General features: G+C 43.3%; 1 protein-coding gene across 1 annotated transcript in view; it reads right to left on the reverse strand.

Moving 5' to 3' along the window:
- The window catches only part of EXOC4 (exocyst complex component 4), a 349,341-nt gene that overhangs the window by 234,289 nt on the left and 87,175 nt on the right, over nucleotides 1-27,877 (reverse strand). Inside the window, exon 8 of the mRNA XM_081022722.1 lies at nucleotides 2,058-2,203. Coding sequence (XP_080878848.1) covers nucleotides 2,058-2,203 — 146 coding nt within the window. The remainder of the gene's footprint in view (nucleotides 1-2,057; nucleotides 2,204-27,877) is intronic.

A 27,877-nucleotide genomic window follows, 5' to 3' on the forward strand; every position in this document is an offset into this window, starting at 1 on the left:
CCTCTCAACAAGATGAAAAATGCCATTTTAATGGCAAGATCTCTGCAGATGCAGTGACAGCTGACAGATAAAGCAACCAGAGATCCCAGCAAGCATGGCTGTCATTGTGGTTAAAGCAATGACAAGAGAATGAGCAGCAGGGGACACGCACTTCTTATTAAGCAATTATGCCTTACTTCATTTTCGTCAGACAGAAATGAGTGCGTGGGGCTGGAGCAATGAAGCTGACGAGCTAACATGCCAAGCAACAGGGGATGGGAGCAGTTCAGGATCAGCAGGGAAACTGAAAGAAATCCAAACCTTCCAGGGAATCTATGAGGGAATCTCAACAAGGTTCTAGTCCTTTGATGCTGAGTGTGAAGTTGCAGGCTGCCTGCAATTCCTACACAACAGGGGAGAAGGCGCCGTGGTCTAAACCACTGAGCCTCTTGGGCTTGCCAACTGGAAGCCAGCAGTTCGAATCTGCACAACAGGGTGAGCTCCCATTGCTCTGTCCCAGCTTCTGCCAAGCTACAGTTTGAAAGCATGCCAGTGCAAGTAGATAAATAGGTACTGCCGTGGCAGGAAGATAAACAGCGTTTCTGTGCACTCTGGTTTCCGACATGGTGTTGTGTTGTGCCAGAAGCGGTTTAGTCATGCTGGCCACATGACTCAAAAAGCTGTCTGTGGACAAACGCCGGCTCCCTTGGCCTGAAGCAAGATGAGCGCCAAAACCCCATAGTCGCCTTTAACTGAATTTAACTGTCCAGGGGTCCTTTAGCTTTTTCTGCCTTACGCAACAGTGTGACTATATAGCACATTTTAAAACAATTACAGTAATTACACATAATAAAATTATAGGCATAGATAGGCTTGTTGGAAGGAAAAGTGAAAAGGCACCAAAAACATTACAGCAGAGGCATTTGCCTAATATTAATGAGCAGGGAGTTCCAAAGAGAAGGTGCTGCCACACTGAAGGTTTGATTCCTTGCAAGTGCAGAATGAATATTATGCGATACTTGTAAAAGTGCCAATTCTGAGATTGAAGCAGTCGAATGGGCACGTATGCACATATAAAGGAAACCGAGACCAAGAGAGATAACTAATCCATGATGCCATAGTCCCAGCGATTAATTTAAAAGATGCATTTCCAGTTTACCACTAATTAATCAAAGGGGCTTATTCTGGGCTATTGGTCTCCAAAAGAAAAGTCAATAAAATGGTAAAAGAAAAGTAAAAAATGCAGGGCAGCAGCACTGCTGTATGAAGGCTGGAAGCCGGAAGTACAAAAGATGTTTAAAATGTTGACTAAAAAAAATCACGGCAGTGATTAACAGCATCCAGTTGAAGTAACATCAAGCGAAAGAGGCACACAATGGACCAAGGACAGAATTCTTGAGTTAATCAAAACAGAATGGAACAGAAGAAGCACAACTGCCAACACAGATCAAGCTTTGCCCTTGTCATTCTATAACTTTCTGTAACACATGTTCCCACGCATGTCTGTGCAAGAGTGTAAGTCAGTCGGATGTGGAGAATTCTGAAACAAATAAAAGTGGCTGAACTTCAGCTGTGGAGCCAAAACAACTCCAATGATTTATTCAGACAGTTGCAAGAACCAGCAACCTTTTCCTCCTCTGCAACATTATTTGTATGTGTATGTTCTCTATACCCTCAGAGGGACAATAAGCTTGCCCAGCCTCTCTGCCTTCCCCAATTCATGAAGATGGATAAAGCAGTCTTATCCTGTGTCTCAGGGGAAAAGAGAAGATCATCAGACTCCCCTTCCACTACTATTTATCACCATTTCTCCACCAGGATTCCAACTCTCATGCCTCCTTTACAAAACTCAGGTCAGGAAGACCCACATTTAATGTGAAAATGGGGGAGTCCATTTGCATCATACGTCTGACTTCCACGTGACCTAAGCGTTTGCAGCCTCCTCCCTAAATTAAGCCCCCACCTCTCCTCTTAAAAATAAAGCTGGGTAACTATCAAGCACAGAGCAGTACTGAAGATGGACTGGACAATCTCTATGCAAAGCACAGTTTGGAAAAGAGAAGCAGCGCTGCACTTACTTGAAGAGGGAGGTTTTAGGCCTCTGGGGTTTCTTTTTTGCAAAGAATGCTGCAAATTCCCGTCCCGAGCTGGCATAACTAAGCTGAGCTGATGGCTCCGAAGATGCCCGTGTATTTTTCATATCCAAGTACTCCGTGAGCAGCATCTGGAGAGAAAGGGAGGGAGGAACAGCATTTTAAGAAGCATGTTTTTAAAAGGCTTTGTAAACAAAGTCTCAAATTAATGCCGGAAAACTAACCCATACAATCCATGAATACAGTTTGCACAAAAGTTTACCATCAGATTAAAACTCTCGTCAGAAGAAAGCTTTTGGTTCTACGCATCAACCTGGCAGATTTCTGAACAACTAACACGCCAGCCATTTGGTGTGGAATGGCTGTGGAACTCCCTTTCATTGGATGTCAAGGAAATAAAACAACTATCTGACTTTTAGAAGACATCCCTGAAGGTTCAGGGAGGTTTTTAATGTTTGATGTTGTACTGTGTTTTAATTTGTTGGAAGCTGCCCAGAATGGCTGGGGCAACCCACTCAGAGGGGGACAACAACAACAACAGCAACAACAACAACAACAACAACAGCAACAACAACAACAACAACGACTCTAGTAGGGTAGTGGTGCCTCAGTTCTGAAACACCCTCCTTTTGAAGGCTAGGATAGCCAAGTTATGGTTGGGAGTTCACTTTTAAATTGAAATATGTTTTTGTTTTTCCTAGATTTTGATGGCTATGGTTAATAATAATAAATTTTACTTATACCCCACCCTCCCCAGCCAGAGCCGGGCTCAGGGTGGCTAACACCAGTAAAAATTACAGTAATTAGGTTAGGCTGTTTTTGAATCTTTATATTATAGTACTGATTTGGGGTTTTTTATTATAGATATTATTGATACTAGTGCTGATATTTAACCGTTGTTGTAATTGTGTTTTGTAATTTATTTATTTTTGTAAACTGCTTTGAGGTCACTTTCAACAAAAAGCAGTATATGCACACATTAAATAATAACAGTAACATTTAGGTGCCAACACAGCCCATGTCACATGGAATGAAATTATCTTGCAGAAGACACTCCTTTAGATAGCTCTAAAAAGGGCAGTAAAATTTAAATTTGCAGCAAAAGTTTCACCAAAATTTCCTGAGCATACAGAGATTTACTGATGCCTTTACAGACAAAAATTTAGTCTGCCACACTGGATCAAATTTTGTAGCATTTGAAAAGAACCCACTGTCTTCAGATGAGCATATTCAATACAGATCTAGACTCATTTAACAACCACTCCCTCTTTGCGGGAAGCCATGGGAAATATTTTTCTGTAAGGAGGAGATCCCCTGTGATTTCCCAGCAAAACCACAACAAGGTACAGTTCACAAAGTTCTTTGCACTGGCTTAGAGTGAAAAATGAAGTTTTTTTAAAAAGCAGAAAAATAAATTATTTTGATCAGCACATATTAGAGCACTGACAACACCTGGGGCCCATAACAGCATAGCAGGATTATTGGTAACCATCATTCACCCTGTTAGGAAGCTGCCTAATGTAATAAGAGAGCACACTGTAGGTAACAAGTGGAATGTATCAGTGAAGGAAGGATCTTATTTAAACAAATTAGCATGAAATAACAACCAGGCCAACAGTACTAAGCTGCTAATTAGACACAACTGAGAATTCTTTTTTTAAAAAAAGATACAACAAAATTAAATAAAGATAACCTGATTTCTATCCCTAACTATCTCAATTAGTTCACCAGCAGAGAGACTTCTGATGTGTTCTCACTCCAGTGCAAAGAAAACAGCAGTGTGTGTGTGGCCATATTTCACGGCAACTTAGCTGCTTGCTTTGTTCGCTTTTAAAGGCAGAGTCACACATTATGTTTTTGGAAGGTATACAAGGCGTACAAGCTAATGTGCACCGAAAACCATAGAATGTGGATAAAGAACATGAGCTCAGAAATATGCATATCATATCAGAAAGCCAGGAATACTACCAGACTGCAGAAACACCATACTGTACACTTAAAACATATCCCCCTCCACCCCAAAAAATCCTGGGAAATCACAGATTGATAGAACTGTACAGTTGGAAGGGACCCCAAGGGACATCTAGTCCAACCTCCTGGAATCTCAACTAAAGCAACCATGACAAAAGGCCAGCCAACCTCTGCTTATGTAAACATAGTTTACACCCTCATGGAGCTACAATTCCCAGCATCCTAAACAAAGTACAGTTCCCAGGATTCTTAGGGGAGGGTACTTTAAATCTTTGGTATGTTCACTACAGTTGGTTATTCCTAAGTTACTTTCTCAAGCACACAGATTTCAGAAAGCCAAGTCGTCAATAAGCTTATGAGGAAAGGGAGTTGGGCACCACCAACCGGGCTCCTTTGCAAACAAGCACGCAGCATTTGAATACAAAACGTTTCCTGGGCATTAAGGGAAGAGCGATCCAGTCTAAACTGTCTCCATATCTGCCAGACTTGCACACCTCTCTGCTTTCAAGGAGTTCTGAGTGGGGTTCAAGAGCCTTAAATTTCATCTTGCAACACATGAAACTGGAGCAGTGGCCGGGTGCTACAGAAAATGTAGGAGGGACAAGAGGCAAAGCTGGCTGAGAATTCTTAGAACTTTAGGCAAAACATTCACATTTGAGGGCCAACAGTGGGGAGAAAAGAATTGCTGGAGATTTTCTCTAATTAGCATCCTGCAGTACCAGGTTCACAGAGCAACAGCAATTACCATTGTTGTTGTTAATTTGGATGATTATCATAATCATGACCATCTAATACTTATCAAGTACCTTTTTTTCCTTCTCTTCTATGTGCCCCTGTTAGAGGCTAGTTAAAAGTCATACCCCACTATCAACGTCAGTTCCTCCAGCAGGTCTCTTCTAATATTTCCCGAACTACATATTTAGTTATAAACCAAAAACAGTAAAAAAAAACAACCAAAAAACCAAACTTAAATTTTACAGCTTGAAACTGGTAGGCGAGGAAGTGGCTGGCAAACATGCAGCTACACAACCCAATTTCTTCTGCTCACTGAAGTGATTAGTAATATTTGCCTGAGGATGAAGTAAGGCCACGAGTGTTTGGTCCTACAATGTTTAATTATTCGTTGCAAAGCCATCCATCAAAATCCTTGTTAGACGTTAATCAAATGCATAAAGAGCAAGATTTATGAGTGACTGTACAGTTTGCAGCATCCCATCCATCTATAACAAGGACTTCTGACTTCCTGTTCAACAGAGGTTGAATGTAGCCATCCGTGTATTAGACACTAATCACAAACAAATCTGGACATGACAGCAGAGAGATCCAATGAAGCATTATTATTTTTATTATTATTATTATTATTATTATTATTATTATTATTATTACTATTTCCAAAAGCTAAAACTAAAACCTAAGTACTCTGGGGGAATAGCTGTTAGCCTACTGCAGCAACCCCAATAGTCTGTCAATGTGGCAGGGGGGTGGCACCTGAGAGAGGGGGCGGAACCTGTAGTGGGGTTGCCGTGTGTAAAGCGGCAGTGGAGCAGAGTCTTCTTTTCCTCTTCCTTCAGCTGCCACTGCTTTCCGAACAGGCTTGTTGCTCTCTCTGGGAATGCCCGGACACCTCTTTCTGGTCAGGGCTCCATTTCACTGTGTGTGCTGTGAAGCAGCACTCCACACTTTCCAAACGCCCATTACAAACTTACCCTACCCTCTTACTTGTTTATTTTTTAAAAAAAATCCATATGCACAGCTATTCCTTTCGTTTACTTCACTAAGAAGCTGCAACAGGTCAGTGGCAAATTCACAGGTGTGTGTGTTGCCTTATTCGGCAGCAAATGGACAGATATTTGCAGTTTTCTCACAAGGCAGGCCTATGCAGAGAGAAAGCTACGGTAAACCCTTCTCCTTGTGATGCTGTTGGTTTGTGTCCAGAGTTTATTTTTGTTTCGTTGGAAGAGGTTGCAGCTCCCTCCACACCCTGGCAGCACTGGGTAGTTCAGCTGGTTAGAGCGTGGTGCTGACAATGCCAAGGTTGCAGGTTCGATCCCTGTTTGGGACAGCTGCATATTACTGCATTGAAGGGCTGGACCCAATAACCCTCATGGTCCGTTCCAATTCTATGAATCTGTGCTTACAATTTGAGTACAGTGGTACCTCAGGTTAAGTACTTAATTCGTTCCGGAGGTCCGTACTTAACCTGAAACTGTTCTTAACCTGAATAATAATAATAATAATAATAATAATAATAATAATTTATTATTTATACCCCGCCCATCTGGCTGGGCTTCCCCAGCCACTCTGGGCGGCTTCCAAAAGAATATTAAAATACTGTGATACATCAAACATTAAAAGCTTCCCTAAAGAGGGCTGCCTTCAGATGTCTTCTAAAAGTCTGGTAGTTGTTGTTCTCTTTGACATCTGGTGGGAGGGCGTTCCACAGGGAGGACGCCACTACCGAGAAGGCCCTCTGCCTGGTTCCCTGTAACTTGGCTTCTCGCAGTGAGGGAACCACCAGAAGGCCCTCGGTGCTGGACCTCAGTGTCCGGGTAGAACGATGGGGGTGGAGACGCTCCTTCAGGTATACTGGACCGAGGCCGTTTAGGGCTTTAAAGGTCAGCACCAACACTTTGAATTGTGCTTGTCAATGTACTGAAGCACCACTTTAGCTAATGGGGCCTCCTGCTGCTGCCACGCCGCCGGAGCACAATTTCTGTTCTCATCCTGAAGCAAAGTTCTTAACCTGAAGCACTATTTCTGGGTTGGCGGAGTCTGTAACCTGAAGCGTATGTAACCTGAAGCGTATGTAACCCAAGGTACCACTGTACTATGGAATTCAAAACTTAATGCAATATAAGGAATAAAAAGCAATAAAAATATGATTAAAAACCATACAGAATCTAGCACAGTGCATTACAGTTGCTACAGTGCGCAGAAAGAAAACAGCAACTGATCTGCCAAGACCCTCAGCAGTTTTCATGGTTCACTGGGGGATGGTGGTTGCAAACCACTGGCAATGACCTGAGGGAAAAAATGAATGATTGCCATGAGGATATGTTAAGAGCTACATAGAAGGACTCCTGCCAACCTAGCAGTTTGAAAGCATGCCAAAAAAGTGCAAGTAGATAAATAGGTACCGCTCCGGCGGGAAGGTAAGCGGCGTTTCTGTGCGTTGCTCTGGTTCGCCAGAAGCGGCTTAGTCATACTGGCCACATGCCCCGGAAGCTGTATGCCGGCTCCCTCAGCCAATAAAGCGAGATGAGCGCCGCAACCCCAGAGTTGGCCATGACTGGACCTAATAGTCAGGGGTCCATTTACCTTTTACATAGAAGGAAGAAGCCCCATCACCTCAACTCAGAGAGCTTCATTTGGCCCTATCTCAAATCTGAGGCTCAGAATGTACTCAGAGAAACAGTGTTCTTAATTCTAAATAAATGCCTTTTGTACCTAGCTCTGCTTGGCAAGACTTGGGGTTCATATGAAAAACAAAGTAGATCTGAGAAACATGCAGTAGACCCACCTCACACACTTCAAGGGGAGTGACAAATCCAGCAATATTTCCATCTCTAAAATGATAGCAGGGTTGAATTCTTCCTATGCTATATACAAATTAAGCATCATCAGTAGGGCTGTCAAACAGCTCATTAATTTTAGTTGATTAATAATCTGGCTTTTAACCAAATCAATTAAATTTCAGTAGGTTTGCAGATTGCCAATGCCACAGTAAGGATGCCTTATTGAAAAAATAAAGTGTGAGATAACTAACCATTCATTAAAATAAGTTGCTCACTCCTGGGAGGAAAGACCACCTTGATCATTTTCTTTTCTTTCTTTTTTTTAATTTCCTGTTTGGTTATCATTATAGAACCAAAATAGTTTGATAAAAAGAAACAAACAATTCTCAGTTCTCCAATGAGCAGCTTCAGAAGGGATGGGGAACTGGTGGTGTTTCAGACATTGTTGGAATCCAACTCCCATCAAGCTCACTCTGTATGGCCAAGGTTCAAGGATGGGAGTGAAGTCTAGCAGCGGCTGGAGGACCAAAGGCTGCCCAATCATGAGCTAAAGTCTTAGTTGATTAACCTGCTGGTGAAAGTTTGCAGACCTAATCATCATTCCCATCCAGGGTTTTATTTTCCATCAACCCCAAGCAAACAACACAACCTGATTTGCCTATTTCACTAACCACAGAGAATTTCTGAGTCAAGGCAAATGAAGTCAACAAATAGTAGGATGTTAAGTACACAATATGTTAGGGGATGGAGAAGAGGAAGACATGAATTGATACTGGAGAAAGAACTTGACAGAGACAACAGCAGACACCTGTCAGCTGTCACTCTTCAAAGCTTTCCCCATCAAACCATCCCTTCAGTTGTATTATCTGCTGCAGATCTCTTCTAGAAACGTGACCCATGAGTACAATAATTAATTACAAAGTGTCCTTTGTAGTTTTGTAATATTTAAAAGCAGTTGGAGGAAGGGATGATAAAAAGCACAAGGCCTCTTAAAGAAAGTAAAGAATCAACTACTTCTTCCAAAGATGTGGTGAACAAATGAGACATTACACCATCATCATCACCACCACCACCACCATTCAGTAGGAGCTGGGTATTAAATATATTTTGATTTTTCTTAAAGCCTTCTTAAGAGCCAGACACATTTTTAATGGCAACACCCACAAATAAGCACAATTCATGTGCAGTGATTTCCTACACCAACATTCCTGCATGTGTTCCTCCAATATTCCTGCATGTCTGCAAAACAAAGGAATTCTGTGGTTTGACGGGGGAGCAGCCAAATATGACCCTTTTCCTCTTCCTTTTTTTTTTTAATTACTATCAAACCCAAACTCATTTACACTTATATTATTTTCAGTCCCCAGTTTGTCCAAAGAGAGATAACAGATAGCACAGCATGAAGCCATTGAGGTAAAAATCAACAGTTGCTGAACTTCTTTTCCATTAATACAATTACGTTGAGGTTAAAATAAGTATCATATGCACCCTTTTCTCCTCTCACCATGACCTCATTCATTAACCAACATTTTGGTAGGTTTTTGTTGTTGTTTCTTCCCCACTTTTCCCCCACTGAAAAGTTGTTTAGGGATAATGCAGTATTTCCTCTGCTTCATATCCCTACAACTAGAGGACCACGCTGCTATCTCAAAGGACAGCAAAAGAGCTGGACTAGAGAGCCACCAATGGTCTTTAGATTTCAGAGTCAAGTGACACAAAGCAAATTTTAGGCATGCATTTAAAAATGTCAAGTCTAAATGCAGTAGACAAAGCCAACCAGCCTACCTCCAAGATCATGGTACCTAAGCCCAGGGACGTCAAATTAAGGTCTGCATGTCCACATGCAAAGATAGAGAAGGCCCAACCTTTTAAAAAAATAAAAAAATGGGACTATTGGAAGGTGAGGGTTTCCTAGGGAATTTAATGTATAGTGGCAAATCCTGGTCGGCTACCGCTCAATGTGCAACAGAGTCTTTTAAAACTTGGTTAAATGCCTGCCAGAAAGGGATTGGCTCAATGGATCAACAATGATCGGGGTGGGGAGCGGAATATCATGGCCTGCTGGGATGTTTTTGCCTCTGCGCATGGATCTGGGAATGTTCTGATCAGTTCACTGTTTTTGCCTCTGCGCATGGGTCTGGGAATGTTCTGATCAGTTCACATTGAGTTCAGTACCCTGACCTGTTCTTAACGCATTGTTGACCACATCTACGGAACGCGATTGTTATGTTCTTTCAAGTCATGCAATATCAATCACTAGTAACCATGTGTTCCCTTTCCCAACCTTCATGATTACTGCCCTTGCATTGTATTCATGTTAACCAATCAGCAACAAGCACATATGTGGAAATGCTGTAATATTCAATAAAAGGGACTTCCCGAACACATGCTCGAGAGATGCCTCCCGTATGACACCTTGCCATTCGTCTGTCGCTTATTTCAACCCAACAATGGCCACGAACTATCAAAACCTCCCTTCCTTATTGAGACCTTAAGTTTTGCAAATTGTGGCCATGCAATGTCATTCAATGCCTGCAACGTAATTAATCGTTAATGTACCAAACTAAGGTGCTATAGGCAGGGCGGACTTTGGTAATACAGCACCCTGAGTGAGGACAAAATTCAGCACTCCCCCTAAATATTTCATACTTTCACAGTAATTCCTTTTTTATTTATTTTTATTTTGCTTCAGCTCAAAGCCCTATGCGGGGGAACTGCCTGAACCACCCTAAATCTGGCGCTGCACTAAGAACAAGTAGATGATTCAGAGGCTAGCACTTACAATTCACTAGCAGGGGGAGAGGGCCCGGGGAGATGCCATACTGTTTAAATACCAAGCATGTTAACTCTTAGATAATACAGTGTATTTCATGTTCTTCATCCTTCCAACTAATTACTTAAGACATCCTGCTGCAGTCAAGATGGTAACAGTATATGCCCTCAGTCTTCATTAAATGCCACTACTTAATAACAGACTCCAAAAAAGGGCTTAGTTTCATTTACTCCAAGCTCCTGAACTTTAGAAAGTTGTTAATCAGACTCCTATGTAAATGGAATGACGATTAAAGGTTAAGTACAGGTTTCGGAAATTTCAGAAGTTGAAGACGTGTCACCCTTAAAAGGGAGGGAGGGGGGAAAGAACTATCAAGCTTTGACAGGAACTAAACATCTTAATTAAAATGCTCAGAAGTACAGTACTCATTTCTGCATGAAGTTCTATTTTCAAATGTCAAATTTAATCAGGCACTTGAGTAAAAATCCGCAATATTCCTATGGCAGGGAGGAAGGGAAGAAAATGCCTTGGGATTCTCCCCTTCTCTGCTTATCCTTAAAAATCCTCTCTTCCAGGGAACGGAATGCTTTCTCAGACACCTTGACGCAACCCACATTTCCTCTTCCCAGAATCCAATGCCGTTAGAGCTCAGGAGTATTGCTGGCATCCTATTTTGCAAACGTGACAAAATATTCAGTAAGAGAGGCCCCAGTACATTTGCTCCCTTTCAGAAACCTTGAGTGGCATGATTCAAAAGGATTTATGTTCTCTGGAGATCCCTCCTATATTTCTGTCAAGAGTCTATAAAAACAACAACAACACCCAAAACATCATTACCAGGGTGAGTCTAGAACTTCAGGGAGCACTGAATTAACAGCTGGAAGTTGGGGGGGGGCATGGGCATGCAGGGGGATGCAGCTGTCCCATGCCCAAATCAAGTAAATAAATAGAATAGAAATACTTAATTAACAGCTTGGTTCTGCTCCCTCCCCCAACAAAAAGCCTGTCCCCGCTAACATAAATCCTGGGTACCCCCATGGTGTGGGGTTGCTTTGTAAAAAGCAGAGAGCCAACTACCAGTAAGCCTCACTACTTGGTGTGGCTTCAAATTCCCGAGGGCCAAATAAAGAGATCTGGAGGGCCACATTCCAATACCGTGCCTGTGATGTCCCACTGCTGTCCTACGGCTTAACCCGACTCTGCTTGTTTGGGTAAGGGTAGGGAAAGGTGCACAATATTGCAGGTTTTCTGATTTATTGTCTTATGCCCTGTTGGAAGTTGGAACCCTATGAGCTCCCACGGCGATCTTGATGACATGAAAAAAGTAGGGGTACCCCAGAAGGTGCTACACGGCAAATAGTTGTGGGCTGCACAAGTCCTCCATGCCAAGCCACATAACTCAGGGCTTCAGGTAACGAGCACGGATGGGCATTTCAAGAAAAGCCTGGTCTGTGTCCCAGCAACAAATTTCCCGGATTAAGAGTCTAGGTCAGAGACATGAGCATAACAAGACCAAGTGGAACACTACAGACCCCTTTGTGTCACCTTATTCCTGCTGAGCCAACTGCAATAACACTCTCCAGGAAGTGCAAAGGGAGTTGCTGCAGTGCAGCAGAGAGCAGGCTAGCAGTTCCTTCCTGCAGTCTTGCAGAGATGAAGGCACAAGTCCCAGGTTTGAAAAAACTGCTGGTGCTTTAGCAAGGCAAAAAGCACAAAAACATAGAAGGCTCTTGCCCAGGGGTAGGCAACCTAAGGCCCATGGGCCGGATGCGACCCAATCGCCTTCTCAATCTGGCCCACGGATGGTCCAGGAGTCAGCGTGTTTTTACATGAGTAGAATGTGTGCTTTTATTTAAAATGCATCTCTGGGTTATTTCTGGAAATTCGTTCATATTTTTTTTTCAAAATAGAGTCTGGCCTACCGCATGGTCTGAGGGACAGTAGCCCACAGCTGAAAAAGGTTGCTGACCGCTGCAGCCTTGCCTAGCCCACAGTTTGTTAGCACCCAACAAACAATGGCTAAACTGTGTCTAAACAGAAATAGTGGGAATAATAGTCTTTCTTTATATATCTGATAGTCTCAGATCAGGCCAGGCATATATACCTCCCTGTGCAGAAAATTCTGAATAGCTAAAACATTGTACATACAAATACTATTAACGCCACTGAGGAAACCTTGGATCAAAATGCATCCAGCAGGTTTTAATCTATTAAGGTTGCACTCAAAATCCATAAAGGGCAGTGGTGAGGAATGTATTGCTGTCCAGGTATTATTGACCTACAGTTCCCCCCTCAGGCCTGACCACTGGCCACCCTCATGGCGGCTGATGCTGTTGGGAGTCCAACAACACCTGGAAGACCACAATTTCCCTACTCCTGTTACAAAGGCTGGTTCTGGTGCCATAGTGAGGATCAAGGGAAAGCTGATGTTTTAAAAAAAGGAATTTGCAAAGTATAAGTGACTGAGATGATAGCCTATTTTACAGACAGAGGAAAGGGAGAAGAGAGAAAGTCAATTCTATATTGACATTAAGAAGAAACATAGAATTGTAGCTTGCAAAGGACCCCGGGAATCATTGAGTCCAACTCCCTGAAATGCAGGAATCTCAACTAGATCTACTAGCCAATATGCAAGATGGGTCGAGTATTCTTTCTTTCTGTAGAAGATTTAAGACCTAGCTCTCAAGTGAATGATTCTCAAACTGGCTTGCAACAAGTTGCGATAATATCCAGCCTGTATACCCAAAGCTCGTATATATACACGAAACCTAGCAACTTGTTCCCCTGGCTAACAGATGGAACCAGACCCAGCTTCCCTTCAGTTTCACAGTCCCAGGAAATTAGCAACTGGGGTAGAATGATCTTTCTGTGAGGAAAAAACAGCTCCCAGCAGCAGCTCCTTCAGATGATTGGATGGCTGGACAGAGACACACTTGTCTCCCCTTTGCAATGATGTTTTCTGTGGAAGGCAAAGCATTCAGGCTCCCTTGGTCCCCAGGCCACTGCCAAAAAACCAGAGTGTGCTTCCATTCAAATAACTGCTCAAACTCTTGGAATGACTTTGAGTCAGTCACCATCTCTCAACCTTATTTACCTTGTTACAGGTTTGTTACAAGTATAAAATGGGGGGGGGGGAGAGGTATGCTACCCTGCATCCCTCAGAAAAGTATAATTGTAAAAGTAATAAACATCAAACACACACACACACACACACACACACACACACACACACACGTTCAGACTTTAAAACTGAAGGTCCACAACAGTACAAGCTTTCAGAAAACAGCCATCATATGGAATCACAAACTTGCACTCCTGATCAAGGGCACCCCCTACATCGAACCTCTCTTCCACAAGCCCCAGTGAAATTAAATAGGTGTTGTGCAAAACCACAGCTGTTTTTAAGCCAGTTTTCTAGCACTCTGAATTGTGTTGCTAAGTCCCAGCCTGATTGAAAAGATGTCAACTATATTTCCACGCCTTCTAGAAAGGCAGCAGGAAAGACCATTTCCTATCTCCTCCAAACACCAAACACATACTCACTTCCAATTCATCCTGGCCAGCAAAGCTTTTACTGGCTTCACTAGAGAAGTTTAAAAATGAATAGGTGAGAAACTAATACCAGAGGGGGGAGCTCACAGCAAAGAGAAGATTCACAAAGAAGCTGTTAAAAGGAGGGAAATATCTACGCATGAAGTTGCAACGTAAACCATTTCTTTCTTTTTTTGCCTTCTTTTTTTTTAAAAAGCCTTCATGCTCCACCCCACATTTCTTTTGTCATTTACACTCCGCTAAGAAAAGCACAACACTGGGCGACCAAAATGCCACCGTTAAGCGGATTATAATGTTTCCAAACATGCTCCATTACAGCAGAAGTGTAAGTGCGTTTCTGCATCAGGGAGCCTTTTCCCCAGCCTTTCTTTCATCAACTTATCAAGTGAAGCTAAACAGCGCCGCTTGCATCTAATGATACTGGGCTTCCCATAATGGGATTAGGAAAAGCAGCATTGTCATTAGTTTCAAGGTACTGTGTGCAGCCTTGCCTACAGTCCTCGCTTTGTGCTTTTAAACAGACATGCCATAAAAAGATAGACGTGCCAATCTGAAAGGAGCGGCTGAATTCCTGAGGTATATCTGCATTGCTTTACTCAAAGAAGGGAATCACAAGCATTGGCAATAATGATGGTTTAAACAGACTGGGCGCACAGTTACTGCAGGAAACCTGAAGGCTGAAGTGTGGGACACTACCATGCAAATTCCCAGCTGTTTGTGTGTGCTTGAAAACTTCTGCCCATATATGTGTGAGGCCCAGAGAGCTCCCACCTCTCGACCCAAACCTGGTGTCTTTCTGAAGTCAGTGACAATATCATTAAAAGGAGCTTAACTACAGCTCCAGATCTCAGTTGGTGCTGACCTTTAAAGCCCTAAATGGCCCCGGCCCTGCATACCCGAAGGAGCGTCTCCACCCCCATCGTTCAGCCCAGACACTGAGGTCCAGCACTGAGGGCCTTCTGGTGGTTCCCTCATGGGGAAAAGAGGGGCTATAGGAAACCAGGCAAATGGCCTTTGTGATAGTGGCACCCTCCCTGTGGAATGCCCTCTCATCAGATGTCAAGAATATAAAGAACTATGCAACTTTTAGAAGACATCTGAAGGCAGTTCTGTATAAGAAAACTTTTATAGTTAATGTTTTATTATGATTTTATATATGCTGGAAGCTGCCCAGTGTGGCTGGGGCAACCCAGTCAAATGTGCAGGGTACAAATTATTATTATTATTATTATTATTATTATTATTATTATTATTATTATTATTATTTTCTTCCTCTGGCATTGTGATAAAGACAGAAGCTCGAGCTACATATTTATATTTATTAAACTTCTGTATTAGTATTTCATGGCCCTGACCTGGCCACAGTGATCCATGCAACGGTCATCTCCAGGCTTGACTACTGTAATTTGCTCTACGCGGGGCTGCCCTTGAAGCTGACCCAGAAACTCCAGCGGGTGCAGAATCCTGCAGCGAGGCTCCTCACGGGGTCTCTGCCATGGAGCATATTCACCCAGTGCTTTTCAAGCTGCACTGGCTCCCGGTGGAGTACAGGGTCAGATTTAAGGTGCTGCTTTTTACCTTTAAAGCCCTTCACGGCCTAGGACCCTCGTACCTACGGGACCGCCTCTCCTGGTATGCACCACGGAGAGCCTCAAGGTCCATAAATAGCAACACCCTGGTGGTCCCGGGCCCTAAGGAAGTTAGATTGGCTTCAACCAGATCCAGGGCCTTTTCAACACTGGCTCCAGCCTGGTGGAATGCTCTGTCTCATGAGACCAGGGCCCTGCAGGATCTGATTTCTTTCCGCAGGGCCTGTAAGACAGAGTTGTTCCACCTGGCCTTTGGCTTGGAGCCAATTTGATTCCCTCCCTCCCTCTCTTTCTTTTTTCTTTTCCTTCTCCTCCTGCGATGAGGCTACATTTTAATATTTTAATGTTCCATTATTTTAATGTTGTATTTTAGTTTTGTTTTTAAGTTGTAATCATTCATCTTGTTTTTATTATTGCTTGTAAGCCGTTCTGAGCCCGGCCTTGGCTGGGGAGGACGGGGTATAAATAAAAACTTATTATTATTATTATTATTATTATTATTATTATTATTATTATGGTTGCTAATTTAGTTTCCATCCCGCTTCCTAGCAATACCCTCAAAGCTACTTTGAAAAGGCAAAAATCCTTTCTAGATTGAATTTTTTCCCCAAACTTCCTTAAAATAGAGTAGTGAACTATTAAAATGGGCCTCCAAAGGCAGGGAGGTCCAGAGGTCGGACAGCACTGCCAAGAAGGGCCTAGTCTTTACTGCTGCCAGCTGGACTTTCAACAACTGCAGCCTCTTTATATGATATTGAGGCATTCGGTGAAACCAAGGTAGAAAGAGTTTCTCAAGGTAGCTAGCGTCCAAGTTGGGTTTAAAAGTAATAAGTAGCATTCTGAAATTGTTTCCCGAAAACAATGGGCAACCTCTACAGCTCTTCAAGCACTGCTGTTAAGACCCTTACAATTCGTGGGCTAGGACTGGATTAAAATTTAATAAATGGTAATAATAACACAGCCAGCAGTAACTACCTGTAGTGGGCAATAATGGAACTGCCCGACTCTATTAAGCAAATGTTTTGGATCAAGTGCAACACCTGCTGCTCTGAACACAGCATCCCTGCTTTCATGTCCTGAACCTGGAAGGCATCAAGCCCAGCTATTCAACAGAACTTAATTATGCTGTCTTCACCTGCTCCCCACCACTTCCAGAGTGAAACGAAGCATGCCTGGCATTGAGTTCTGTCAAAGACTGTAAGTTTATATTTACTGTGCTACAACCACTTGAATTCCACCGATATTCCATCCATATTGCCACCTCTGCTGGATTTTCTCACTTACTCTGACCCTACTGACCACAATATTCTCAAACTGCATTCTCTGCTCTTCTACTCACAAGCATTTGTACTGCGGGGAGACGAGAAATATCAAGGAGGAGAATAGTGACTTGATTATTAAACACACAGAGAGGAGGAGGGAAAGGCTAGCACACTTACAAGCAGCTGTATTCTTTTTACATTTACTGCTTTGCACCTCTATTCATTATTCCATCTAGCCTAATAGAAACAAAAGTACCGCTAAAATGGCTGGAAGCAGCAGAGCAGCATTAACGGAACACAGACAAGAAGGCAAGTTGCACCACAGCAGCCAAATCTATTCAACTCAACTTCATTATTTTCCCACCAGCAAGTGTGAAGTTCAAATGGACTCTCTTGTGAAACTCACACAGCCTTAACACCAATTCATAGAGACAGGAGCAAGGCAGATGGCTCCAGAGCAGCTTTGCCAGCATCTATCCCACGACTGCCATTTAATTCCTGCGCCTCACAAAGAAACGCTGCTTCATCTCAGCAGAGCCAAGCCAAGGGATTCAGTGACACGAGCCTGCCCTGGGACGAAAGGGGAAACATCAGAATGTTAGGCATAAGGCCAGGAAGCCAAGGGAAAGTGAAGTGCCAACAAGGCAAGCTAGAGACTCACCTGGGCCAGAAGGGTGATCAATTATGTAGATACTGTTCTAAATAATTCCAAAGAGGTAATGAAGCCCAAAATGGCTTGGGCCCAACACATCTCCTTCCCTGTGCCCTACCATGCTCATCAGTTAGCTGAAAGTTATCTCTTGCTAATGCATCACAGCTGAAAACAATCTAGAGTTGGGGGTCAGCAGTTCACTGATGGTACTAAATTGTTCAGAGTTGTTAAAACAAAAAAATAATAATTATGAAGAACTCCAAAAGGATCTTTCCAAGATGGCAAGTGCAAATCAATGTAATTAAGTGTCAAGTGATGCATGTCAAATACAACAGGATGGCTCACTTGGTTAGAGTGTGGTGCTGATAACGCCAAGGTTGCGGGTTCAATCCCCATATGGGACAGCTGCCTATTCCTGCATTGTAGGGGATTCAACTAGATGATCATCAGGGTCCCTTCCAACTCTACAGTTCTATAATCTAAATACATACTGATCAGGAATGAGACCTTTGGGGTTGTAGCAGATAGCTTGAGGAAGATGATCACCCAATATGCAGCAGCTGTGGAAAAGGCAAATTCCATGCTTGGAAACATTAGGAAAGGAATTGAAAATAAAGTTGCCAGTATCATAATGCTGTTATACAAATCTATGGTGTGATCAAATTTGGAATACCATGTGTACAGTTCTAGTCGCCTCAACTAGAGTTGTAAGAAATTCAGAAAATGGCAGCCTGAGAAACGAAGGGGGCGGAGCAACTCCCCTCCGAGAAACGATTGCAGCATTTGTGGCTTTTTTAATTTAGAGAACAAGTAAGCGCCAACATGAAAAGAGTATATATACTTATGCATGGCATGCAGAAAGTGGATAGAGAAAAATTTTTCTCTTTCTCTCAGAACACAGTGGACTTCTCACAAAAGCTGAATGTTGGAAGATTCAGGACAGACAACAGAAAGGACTGCACACAGCATGGAATTTGCTCCCGAAAGGAGGTAGTGATGGCCATCGACTTGGATAGTTTTCAAGGAGGATTAGACAAATTCATGAAAGATAAAGGCTATCAGTGGCTACTAGTATGAGGGCTATGCGTCAGTGGTTGGATGCAGTAGTGCTTCTGAATACAGTCATACCTCGGGTTGAAGTAGCTTCAGGTTGAGCATTTTCGGGTTGCGCTCCGCGGCGACCCAGAAGTAACGGAGCGTGTTACTTCCGGGTTTCACCGCTCGTGCATGCGCTCAAAGTGCACAGAAGTGGCAAAACGCGACCCACGCACACGCAGATTGCGTTTGCTTCAGGATACAAACGGGGCTCCGGAACGGATCCCGTTTGCATCCAGAGGTACCACTGTACAGTGGTACATCGGGTTATAGACGTTTCAGGTTACAGACACTTCAGGTTACAGACTCTGTTAACCCAGAAATAGTACCTCGGGTTAAGAACTTTGCTTCAGGATGAGAGCAGAATTGCGTGGCGGCAGCAGGAAGCCCCATTAGCTAAAGTGGTACCTCAGGTTAAGAACAGTTTCAGATTAAGAACGGACCTCCAGAACGAATTAACTTCTTAAGCCAAGGTACCATTGTACCAGTTGCTGGAAACTGCAGGAGGAGACGGTGCACTTGTCTTTGAGTCCCGCTTGCGGGCTTCCCACATGCATTTGGTTGGCCACTGTGAGAACGGGATGAAAGACTAAATGAGCCATTGGTCTGATCCAGCAGGCTCTTCCTATATTCACATTTTCTGAAGCCTACATACCTATAGGATTACCTCTTCTCCTACATTCCCCTCCTCACCAGTTAAGATATGCACCAGATATCCATCACTGCATTAAGTCAACACACATTTAGCAAGGAGCAGGGATTTGGGGGTGGCTACTCTTTGGTCACGGAATCAACCTCTGCACAGTAAGAATTTGCCAAAATACACCCCTGATAATCTTCAGAAAATGCTGCTACTTATTCAGCAGGACATTTGAGAGCTGAGACCATCGGTTATGTGAAATTTATTTTTAATTATTTTATTAGCTTTTCTGATGCCATTTTCATTAGTGTTACGAGCCCACGCACAATATAAGGCAGGCTAAAAATGTTTAAAATAAATAAATGGTGCTCTAGAGCGTCATTATTACACTTATCAACCATTAGGACAATAAGACGTAACCTAGTGAAGTCACATGTTGTCATATGAATAGTTATACTTCTGCTGATGCCAAACAGAGTTTGGACAAATAATTCTTCATAGCACGTTTGCATAATCCATGCTATTTGCATAATTAATCCCCACTTGCTGTGGATATGCAGAAATGAGAATCACTGTTGCAGACTTTTGGTTTGTTTTGGTTTGCAACAAAACTCACATACCTCTCTACAGCCAACCTACTGCTCTGAGTAAAAACTCAGCATAGCGTAATTGGGAATGTCCAAATGCAATGTCCATCAGCAATGGCTCAAGAATGTGCACTGGTTTGCAATGCTTGCAATTCCTCTTCCTGTCCAGCATGGTCCACTCAATTAAAACTAAACAAAAAACCAAGGAGGATTTCTATGGTAGCTGGGAAGCAAGAAGATTCCTAATATTAAATGTGTCCATCTAGCCAAGTATCGCCTACTCTGACTGGCAACATCTCTCCAGTATCCCATGGAGTCTCTTTCATCACCCGCTAATGGTTCTTTAACTGGAGAGTTCAGTGATTGACCTGGGAAAACTTCCACAAGCAAAACAAGTTTTCTACCTGAATGATTTTCCATTCTCAACTTGCTAATTGCTTTATTCCAAGAACAGAGGGAAATGCCTCTGCCGTTCTTGATCAAAGCCTTAAGGGATTTGTGTATGCCACAGTTCCAATGGAGTACAGAAAACCAGAACAGTGTGGTACTGCACTGGGAGAAGAATGTGTTGCAGCTTTCATTTAAAAAAAAAGTTTCCAGCTGATATGGAAAGTGGGAAGGGGGTTATTGGTTGTTTTAGTTTCTGTTCTTGTTCTTATCTTGTATTTTTATGCTGTGAACTGCCCTGGGATCTATGGATGAAGGGCAGTATACAAATTTAATTAATTAATTAATAACATGGTTGCAAAAGTATGCTTCAAAATCAATGGGAAATGCTTGCTGAATGCAGAGAGTTAGCTGAACAAGGCTTCCAATAATTGGGGGTAGAGCTTCAGAGTCATGCCTGAGCCCTTGTCCTTCCTCATGACTAGCAAAATTAGATATTTGCCAAATGCTGTACATAATAAAGCACCAACCACAAAGTGAGAATCATTATACAATTCTGCATAATTCATACAGGTCACAGAATTTCAAGGACAGACCATTGGTCCAGCTAACCCATGAATGTCTGAAAGAAAATGGCTCTTCAACCCAACCCTTCCTACCTAATATCCTTTTCAGCTGGCAGTTCCTGGGAGTGACCTGAAACCCTTTTGAATGCAAAGCAGATAATCTGAGTTACAGCCCTGGGAAATCATGCCCTAAAATTTTCTCATGACTCTGACTGAAAACCAAAATGTTTTCACATATAATATGTATATTTACCATTAAAACAACAGGCCACTGAAGGGTTACCTGTCTGTTTGTCTCATTTATGCTTAATTTATTTTATTCTTCTATTACTTGGGGGGCTGGGGGCGCGAGATACCTTTACAGACTGGATTCTAAGCACAGACAATGGTGATTAGAAGTGATGGAAAAATGAGTAGGTTGCAAACCTGTATTAACTTGTCTCTGTTTTATATAATTACTTGCAAGGTTTTTTAAAAGACATTTGCGACTCACAGGGGAGTCTATGAATTTATTGTCTTCCACCATCTAATAAGGCTGGCAGCCATGAGCATTCCCTATTTATTGATGTGACAGCAATTTATCTCCAGTGGATAAAATGCAGCTATTTCAACTTGTTAAACACACACACACAAGGTTTGGGCAAGCAGAGCCTTCAAGCTCCAAAAAAGAATAAATTACTCAAAGGAAACAAAACAACCTTTGTAACAGCAGCAGAGCGCTCAGCACTCGGAGGAGGAACACTGTTACCTGGCAGATGTGAAACACACAACGCAGCAGGAGACGTAATGGCTCAAAACTCTCAGGAGGAGGCAGCACAGCTGAGTTGATGGACAAGGACGAGATGCCTGGCCCAAAGTTGGTTGTTGGCATCGCAAGTTCCAATGCTAACTGTGCTCTTGGCTATTCACTTAGCATAGAGATCAATGGGAGGCTGGACTGGCTGTTGTAAATCAAAGTATGCCACCACAGAAATCTTCTCCTCTCCTAGGTAACCTCTCCAGATGCTGCTGGAAAACCATAACCATCATCCCTGACCACTGACTATGACAACTGGAGCTGCAGGGCACTGAGGTTCAGCAAAACCTGGTGGGCATTAGGTTGGTTCACAGCCCACTGGCACCCCTGCTCTCTTCATCTCTTGCCTCCATGGTGACCCCTCAGGTCAATGCTTTACTTGGTCCTTTTTCCATTAGTCAGTTCTTAGTTCCTTTGTACTAGGCAACCTAGAGTTTTCAGTTTATCTTCACCCACACACACAATCTAAATTTTAGTTTATCTTCTTGCCAACACACACAATCTAAAAATCGAAGGAATGCCCTGCTGGGTCCCTCTATGAATCCATCTATTCTCATGATAACCTGTGCCCACTACATGCCTCTGGGAGGCCCACCAAGAGAGAATGAAGCCAATAGTTTTCAACAGATCACTTACAGCAGGGTTTGGCAACCTAAGGCCCAAGGGCCACAAGCGGCCCACCAGGGTCATTTTACCGGCCCACGAGCTTCCCCTGAATTGAGCTGCCCTCTCAGCGAGTCCCTGCGTGCTGGGCTAAACCGGCACAGCGCGGGGACTCGCTTTTGTGGCTCCGGAAATCGCCTCTGTATAGACGCAGATGCCAGAAATCGCAGGCAGGGCGCTCACACGCACCTGCAATCTGGCCACGAAGGGGGCTCCATGGCAGTGAACTGGCCCAGGCAAGGTAAGCCTTGCCGACCCCTGATTTACAGCACCTGTGATTCCTAGATATACTGCATCTGAATCTGTAGGATCTATATCAAAACCCTTTGTGAGGTGGCCCTAACCTTCCCATACAGTAGCAGCTGCACCTTTTGTTAACACGTCAAATTCCTTCATCAGTAATCAAAATGTTCATGAGCATTCTATAGGATATCCCAACAGCACAGCCTAATGACTAAATGCAGAAGTTATTGTCCCAGGCAGCAATCAGGTTGTTGGTTTTTTTTAATTAACCCTATTTCAAGAAATAAGAGTCCACCCAACCGACATTATTTTCAATTGCTTGACAAGCAGCAGCATTTTTGCCTGAGAAAAAGAAAACGGACACATTTTCAGTCTTAGCTATACCTCAAACAAATCACTGTCAGCATGAACCATCATTTTCTGAATGCTTCTCTATTCTCTATTCATTTCCATTAAAGCTCGAAGCACTTCACTCCACCGCCCATCCTATCAATCATAAGTTAAGAAATTTCCGGTGTTTGTGTGATGCATTCTAAATGCACCAAACATGAAGCAAAATTATTTACAGAACAAAATGTGGTCTGGCAGCATCCTGCTAAAATGAAGATGGTCAGCAAGCTGGCAAGGGAGGGGTGTCTTCAAATCTTCCCTCTTCTGAATTTTCACTGTCTCCTCCATCCCTCGACTTCCAAAGGACTTGCAAAGGAGAGTGGGAATCGCCATTCTCACTCCCTGTTCAGATATTTTCTTCTACACCCTGTAAGGAAGGAGCTGGGGAGGGCAACCATCACATATTTACTTATTCCACCCCTTCCTCAAAAGAGCTGAGGACAGTGCACATGGTCCCACCTTCCTTTTATCCTCACAACAACATTAGGGCTGAGAGACCATGAGTGGCCGAAGGGCATTCTGTACGCTTCGGGGAATACCAAGATTTTAAATCCCACAGTTTAAGTCCATCATTGTAACTACAGTGGTACCTCGGGTTAAGTACTTAATTCGTTCCAGAGGTCCGTTCTTAACCTGAAACTGTTCTTAACCTGAAGCACCACTTTAGCTAATGGGGCCTCCTGCTGCTGCCGCGCTGCTCGAGCACAATTTCTGTTCTCATCCTAAAGCAAAGTTCTTAACCCGAGGTACCATTTCTGGGTTAGCGGAGTCTGTAACCTGAAGCGTATGTAACCCGAGGTACCACTGTACTACATCACAGTCTAGCACAGAACTCTCTCTTCTGAGTGTTAATAGCTCGGTTTGCATCTCTGTCTCTGTCTCTCTCTGAGAGGCAGAAGATGGGAAGCACAGAGGCAGGTCACCTGACTGCCCCCAAGTAAGAGCACTGGTGCAATGAAGGCAAAAAAGGCCCTTACATCTTTGAATACCTCAGTCGTCTGTGCCCGCCAACATGGATCCACAAGAGGGCACACCCTGGCATACTAGTATTTCCACAGGCAGGGAGATTTATCATCTGGAAAGTAGAAAACATGTGACGTCGCCATACACCTCAAGTGATTTGATCACAGGAAACCTAAGCACGGCATTTCTGGGAGTATCGCTTTGCTCTGTTCCCCTGCCTCTTCCACGCCCGTTGACACTGGTTCCTGCCTCTCTCCCTGATACACAGCAGCTCCACTTGATGTCACTGAGCAGTGTCAAAAAGAGGCAGCCCCCGCCAGGCTGTGGTTCCTGCTTCCACTATGCGGAATATATGATTGCCTTGGGGCACTAGCCCAGGTGTGAGCAAATATATTGAAGTATGCATTGACTAGGATGGCAGCCAACCTACAGAAAAAAAAGAAACGATTGTGCCAAGAAATGATGGATTTGGTCTAGATGAAGTTCATTTCCACTTGCAATTCTTCATCCCTTCCTGTAAAGCCTTTTATTGCTTTTTGCTCAGCCATCCCACTCTTATGTTAACCCTTGGCCATCCACCGCCAGAAGCACATTGCTTCATAATTAATTTATTCCCCATTGACTGAAATTAAAAATAATTTGCAAAATAGTTAATTCCCCCTCCTCAAAAAAAAAGAAAAAAAACTTTGATAATCAGTGAATGCACATTTAATTCTCACCCAGGCAGAAAGGCTCTCCCTCTTCCCCACCTCCACTGTTTGTAACACAATTCAGAGCACCTTAGATTTTATTTAATTTTATTATTTATTCAATTTCTATGCCGCCCTTCATCCTAGGATCACAGGACTGTTTACAATATAAAAACACAAACATATATAACATACTAAGAAAAACAATACCCCACACACACACAAACAAGCCACAGATTTAAAAAAGTTTAAAAAGCCACAGATTATTTCATTAGCCAAAGGCCTGGGAGGAGGAGAATGTTCTTGCCTGGCATCTTCTGTTTCCTTTCTCATTATCATCAAATTCTAATGTGTTATCTATGGGTGAAGGTAAAGGTAAAGGGACCCCTGACCATTAGGTCCAGTCGTGGACGACTCTGGGGTTGCGGCACTCATCTCGCTTTACTGGCCGAGGGAGCCAGCGTATAGCTTTGGGGTCATGTGGCCAGCATGACTTGCACTTTGACATGCTTTTGAACTGCTAGGTTGGCAGGAGCAGGGACCGAGCAACGGGAGCTCACCCCGTCGTGGGGATTCGAACCGCTGACCTTCTGATCGGCAAGCCCTAGGCTCTGTGGTTTAACTCACAGCGCCACCCGCATCCCTATCTATGGGTAAAGGTAAAGGTACCCCTGCCCGTACGGGCCAGTCTTGACAGACTCTAGGGTTGTGCGCTCATCTCACTCTAGAGGCCGGGAGCCAGCGCTGTCCGTAGACACTTCCAGGTCACGTGGCCAGCGTGACAAGCTGCATCTGGCGAGCCAGCGCAGCACACGGAACGCCATTTACCTTCCCGCTAGAAAGCAGTCCCTATTTATCTACTTGCACCCGGGGTTGCTTTCGAACTGCTAGGTTGGCAGGCGCTGGGACCGAGCGACGGGAGCGCACCCCGCCGCGGGGATTCGAACTGCCGACCTTTCGATTGGCAAGTCCTAGGTGCTGAGGCTTTTACCCACAGCGCCACCCGTGTCCCTTCCTATCTATGGGTAGAATGACAGAATTACGAGCAGTAAAACTTACTTGGGGTCCTGGGGTCCTCCATTTGTGTGACATAGTCCCCCGTTTTTGCTAGCAGCAGCCAATGGTGGGATGACAAAACGACAGAGGCAATGTTGTCCAACAAATCACCTCTTAAACACACAAATGTTGTTTTCTGCAGCAGCCCCAGATTCCAAGTGATGTGTTATTCCACCCTTTAAATATATATATGTTTGCAAAGACCCACACCACGTTTGGGTTTCTCCATTTCTATTATTAATATTCTACTCTGTTCAACAGAATATGTTTGAGATATATTTGCAGGAGGGAATTCATTGTTCATGTTAAAGTCTTTTGTTAAACTTGTCTTATTTCCTTTTCTTTCTTTCTTTTTTAAAGGCAGTCAAAGGAAGATTTTTCCTACTGCTCCCTGAACGTGTCAGGTCAGCCTGTCATCTTATCTCCAGTTTTATTAGAAGGAACGTGTCTTCTGTCTTCTTTAATTGCTACTTACATTCCAGTGCACAATCTGGGCAAAATACTCATTTCAGTCATTTTACTTCAGCTTATGATATGCTCAAAGTCAGTCTCGTTTTTAAAAAGAGAGAGAGAGAGAAGTTGGGGGGGGAGCAATTTTTGAAATGTGTCAAACTAGCTCAGCGCAGCCGGGAGGAGACCCAATAACCTCAGTGTTCTGAAAATGTTTTATTTGCAGAGAGAACAGTGTTCTATTTAAAAATTATCATTAATAGCAATATTTTTTTAACAAAGAACAGTGTGTTTGACTGATGAACACTTAATATTCTACAGCCAAAGGTGCAAGCCACTCCTACCTACAGAGATGGGTGGAGACGAAGCAAAGACCAGTGTTGTCTCTCTGTCTACGGCAGGAAAACAAGAGTTTGGCAGTTTTGAAGAAAATGGAAGCCTGATATGCTTCATGCTGTTGTTTCTGAATAACTGGTTCTACTTTGAAAAACTTGCAAGATATCTCTCTGACTTGCTGACTTACTTCCCTCCCCAATTTGTAGGCATGTAAAAAAAAAAAAAAAAAGCCCCATGATATAACAGAAATATAATGGGCTCAATCCAGTCAACACTGGGCTCTTTTGGGTCCCACTTAATTCAATGAGACAATTGCAACTGTGCATAGTTCTTACGTTGAAAGCCATTGCACTTAAGAAGTACATGATTTGTACTGGATTGTGCTCCTTGCGCCTTTGGTAATGACCCTGGGAAAAGCTGCCCTTGAAATGCCCCACCACTTGGGGAAGCAGGAAGCATGAGACAGCAGGACCCTTTCGGGCCCCTTCCCTTGTCTCCCCACACTGGCTTTGGAGATGCAATCCTGGTCTGCTTGAACTAGGGTGCTCCATTAAATGCAAAGTAGAGAACTCTGGTTTAATATTTATTTCCTAACCAGGATCCTATATACAGTGGTACCTCAGGTTACATACGCTTCAGGTTACAGACTCCGCTAACCCAGAAATAGTGCTTCAGGTTAAGAACTTTGCTTCAGGATGAGAACAGAAATCGTGCTCCGGCGACGCAGCGGCAGCAGGAGGCCCCATTAGCTAATGTGGTGCTTCAGGTTAAGAACAGTTTCAGGTTAAGTACAGACCTCTGGAACGAATTAAGTACTTAACCTGAGGTACCACTGTATTTGGCTTTAGGCCAGGCCAAGATGAGATGAAACAATTTAAGGTGCAGCTTTGTAAAAATCAGATACAGTATTTAACATTTATGTTAAAATGTATAAAGAGACTGTGCAGAGGACTTTCCTTCAGCACCAATAAACTAAATCCAGCCTCTACATATCTCAGATTAGGGATCTTCCAGGTCAGAGGCTCTAATTTCCAGGCAGGTTTGAGCCTCGGTGCCAAACAGTTTTCATCACAAACCACCACAGGGAAGGAGTTCTTGAAAAGGAAATGGATTACATGGACCAAGCCAGTTCTAATCATTATTTTCCTGTGCTGCCTGCATGAGGGATATTCGAACAACACTCTTGCACTTGAGATTTTAAAAACATTCCACCTCTCAGTTTGTCTTGATTGGTAGGGCTTACATCTACCACACACTCAATCAGATATGAATCTACATTTGTATAAAAATTACCCTTTTGCACTGACCTCGTGCGGATAATTGTGCACAGCCCCACTATACAAATGATGAAAACAATCAGTGAGATTGGCTGGGTCGTTGCTTGTGCTGCCATCATATAAAAAATAATTTGCACAAATTATTTTTTGCCTCAAATTGACGCTTTCCTTGCCACGCTGTGCCAAGAGCTGACACTTGGCAGGTGGTAAATATTTGATATTGCTACATGCAAAAAATAAAAATAAATCTTATAATGCCAGCAATCAACATAAAGAGCAGCATAATCGGACCTTCCTATCTGCATCTGGGGGGTGCAGTCATTAAATAAAAGTCCTGAAAGAGAACAAGGTAT

Source organism: Podarcis pityusensis (assembly GCF_964106645.2).
Source record: "Podarcis pityusensis genome assembly, chromosome: 10".
Classification (NCBI taxonomy): Eukaryota; Metazoa; Chordata; class Lepidosauria; order Squamata; family Lacertidae; genus Podarcis; species Podarcis pityusensis.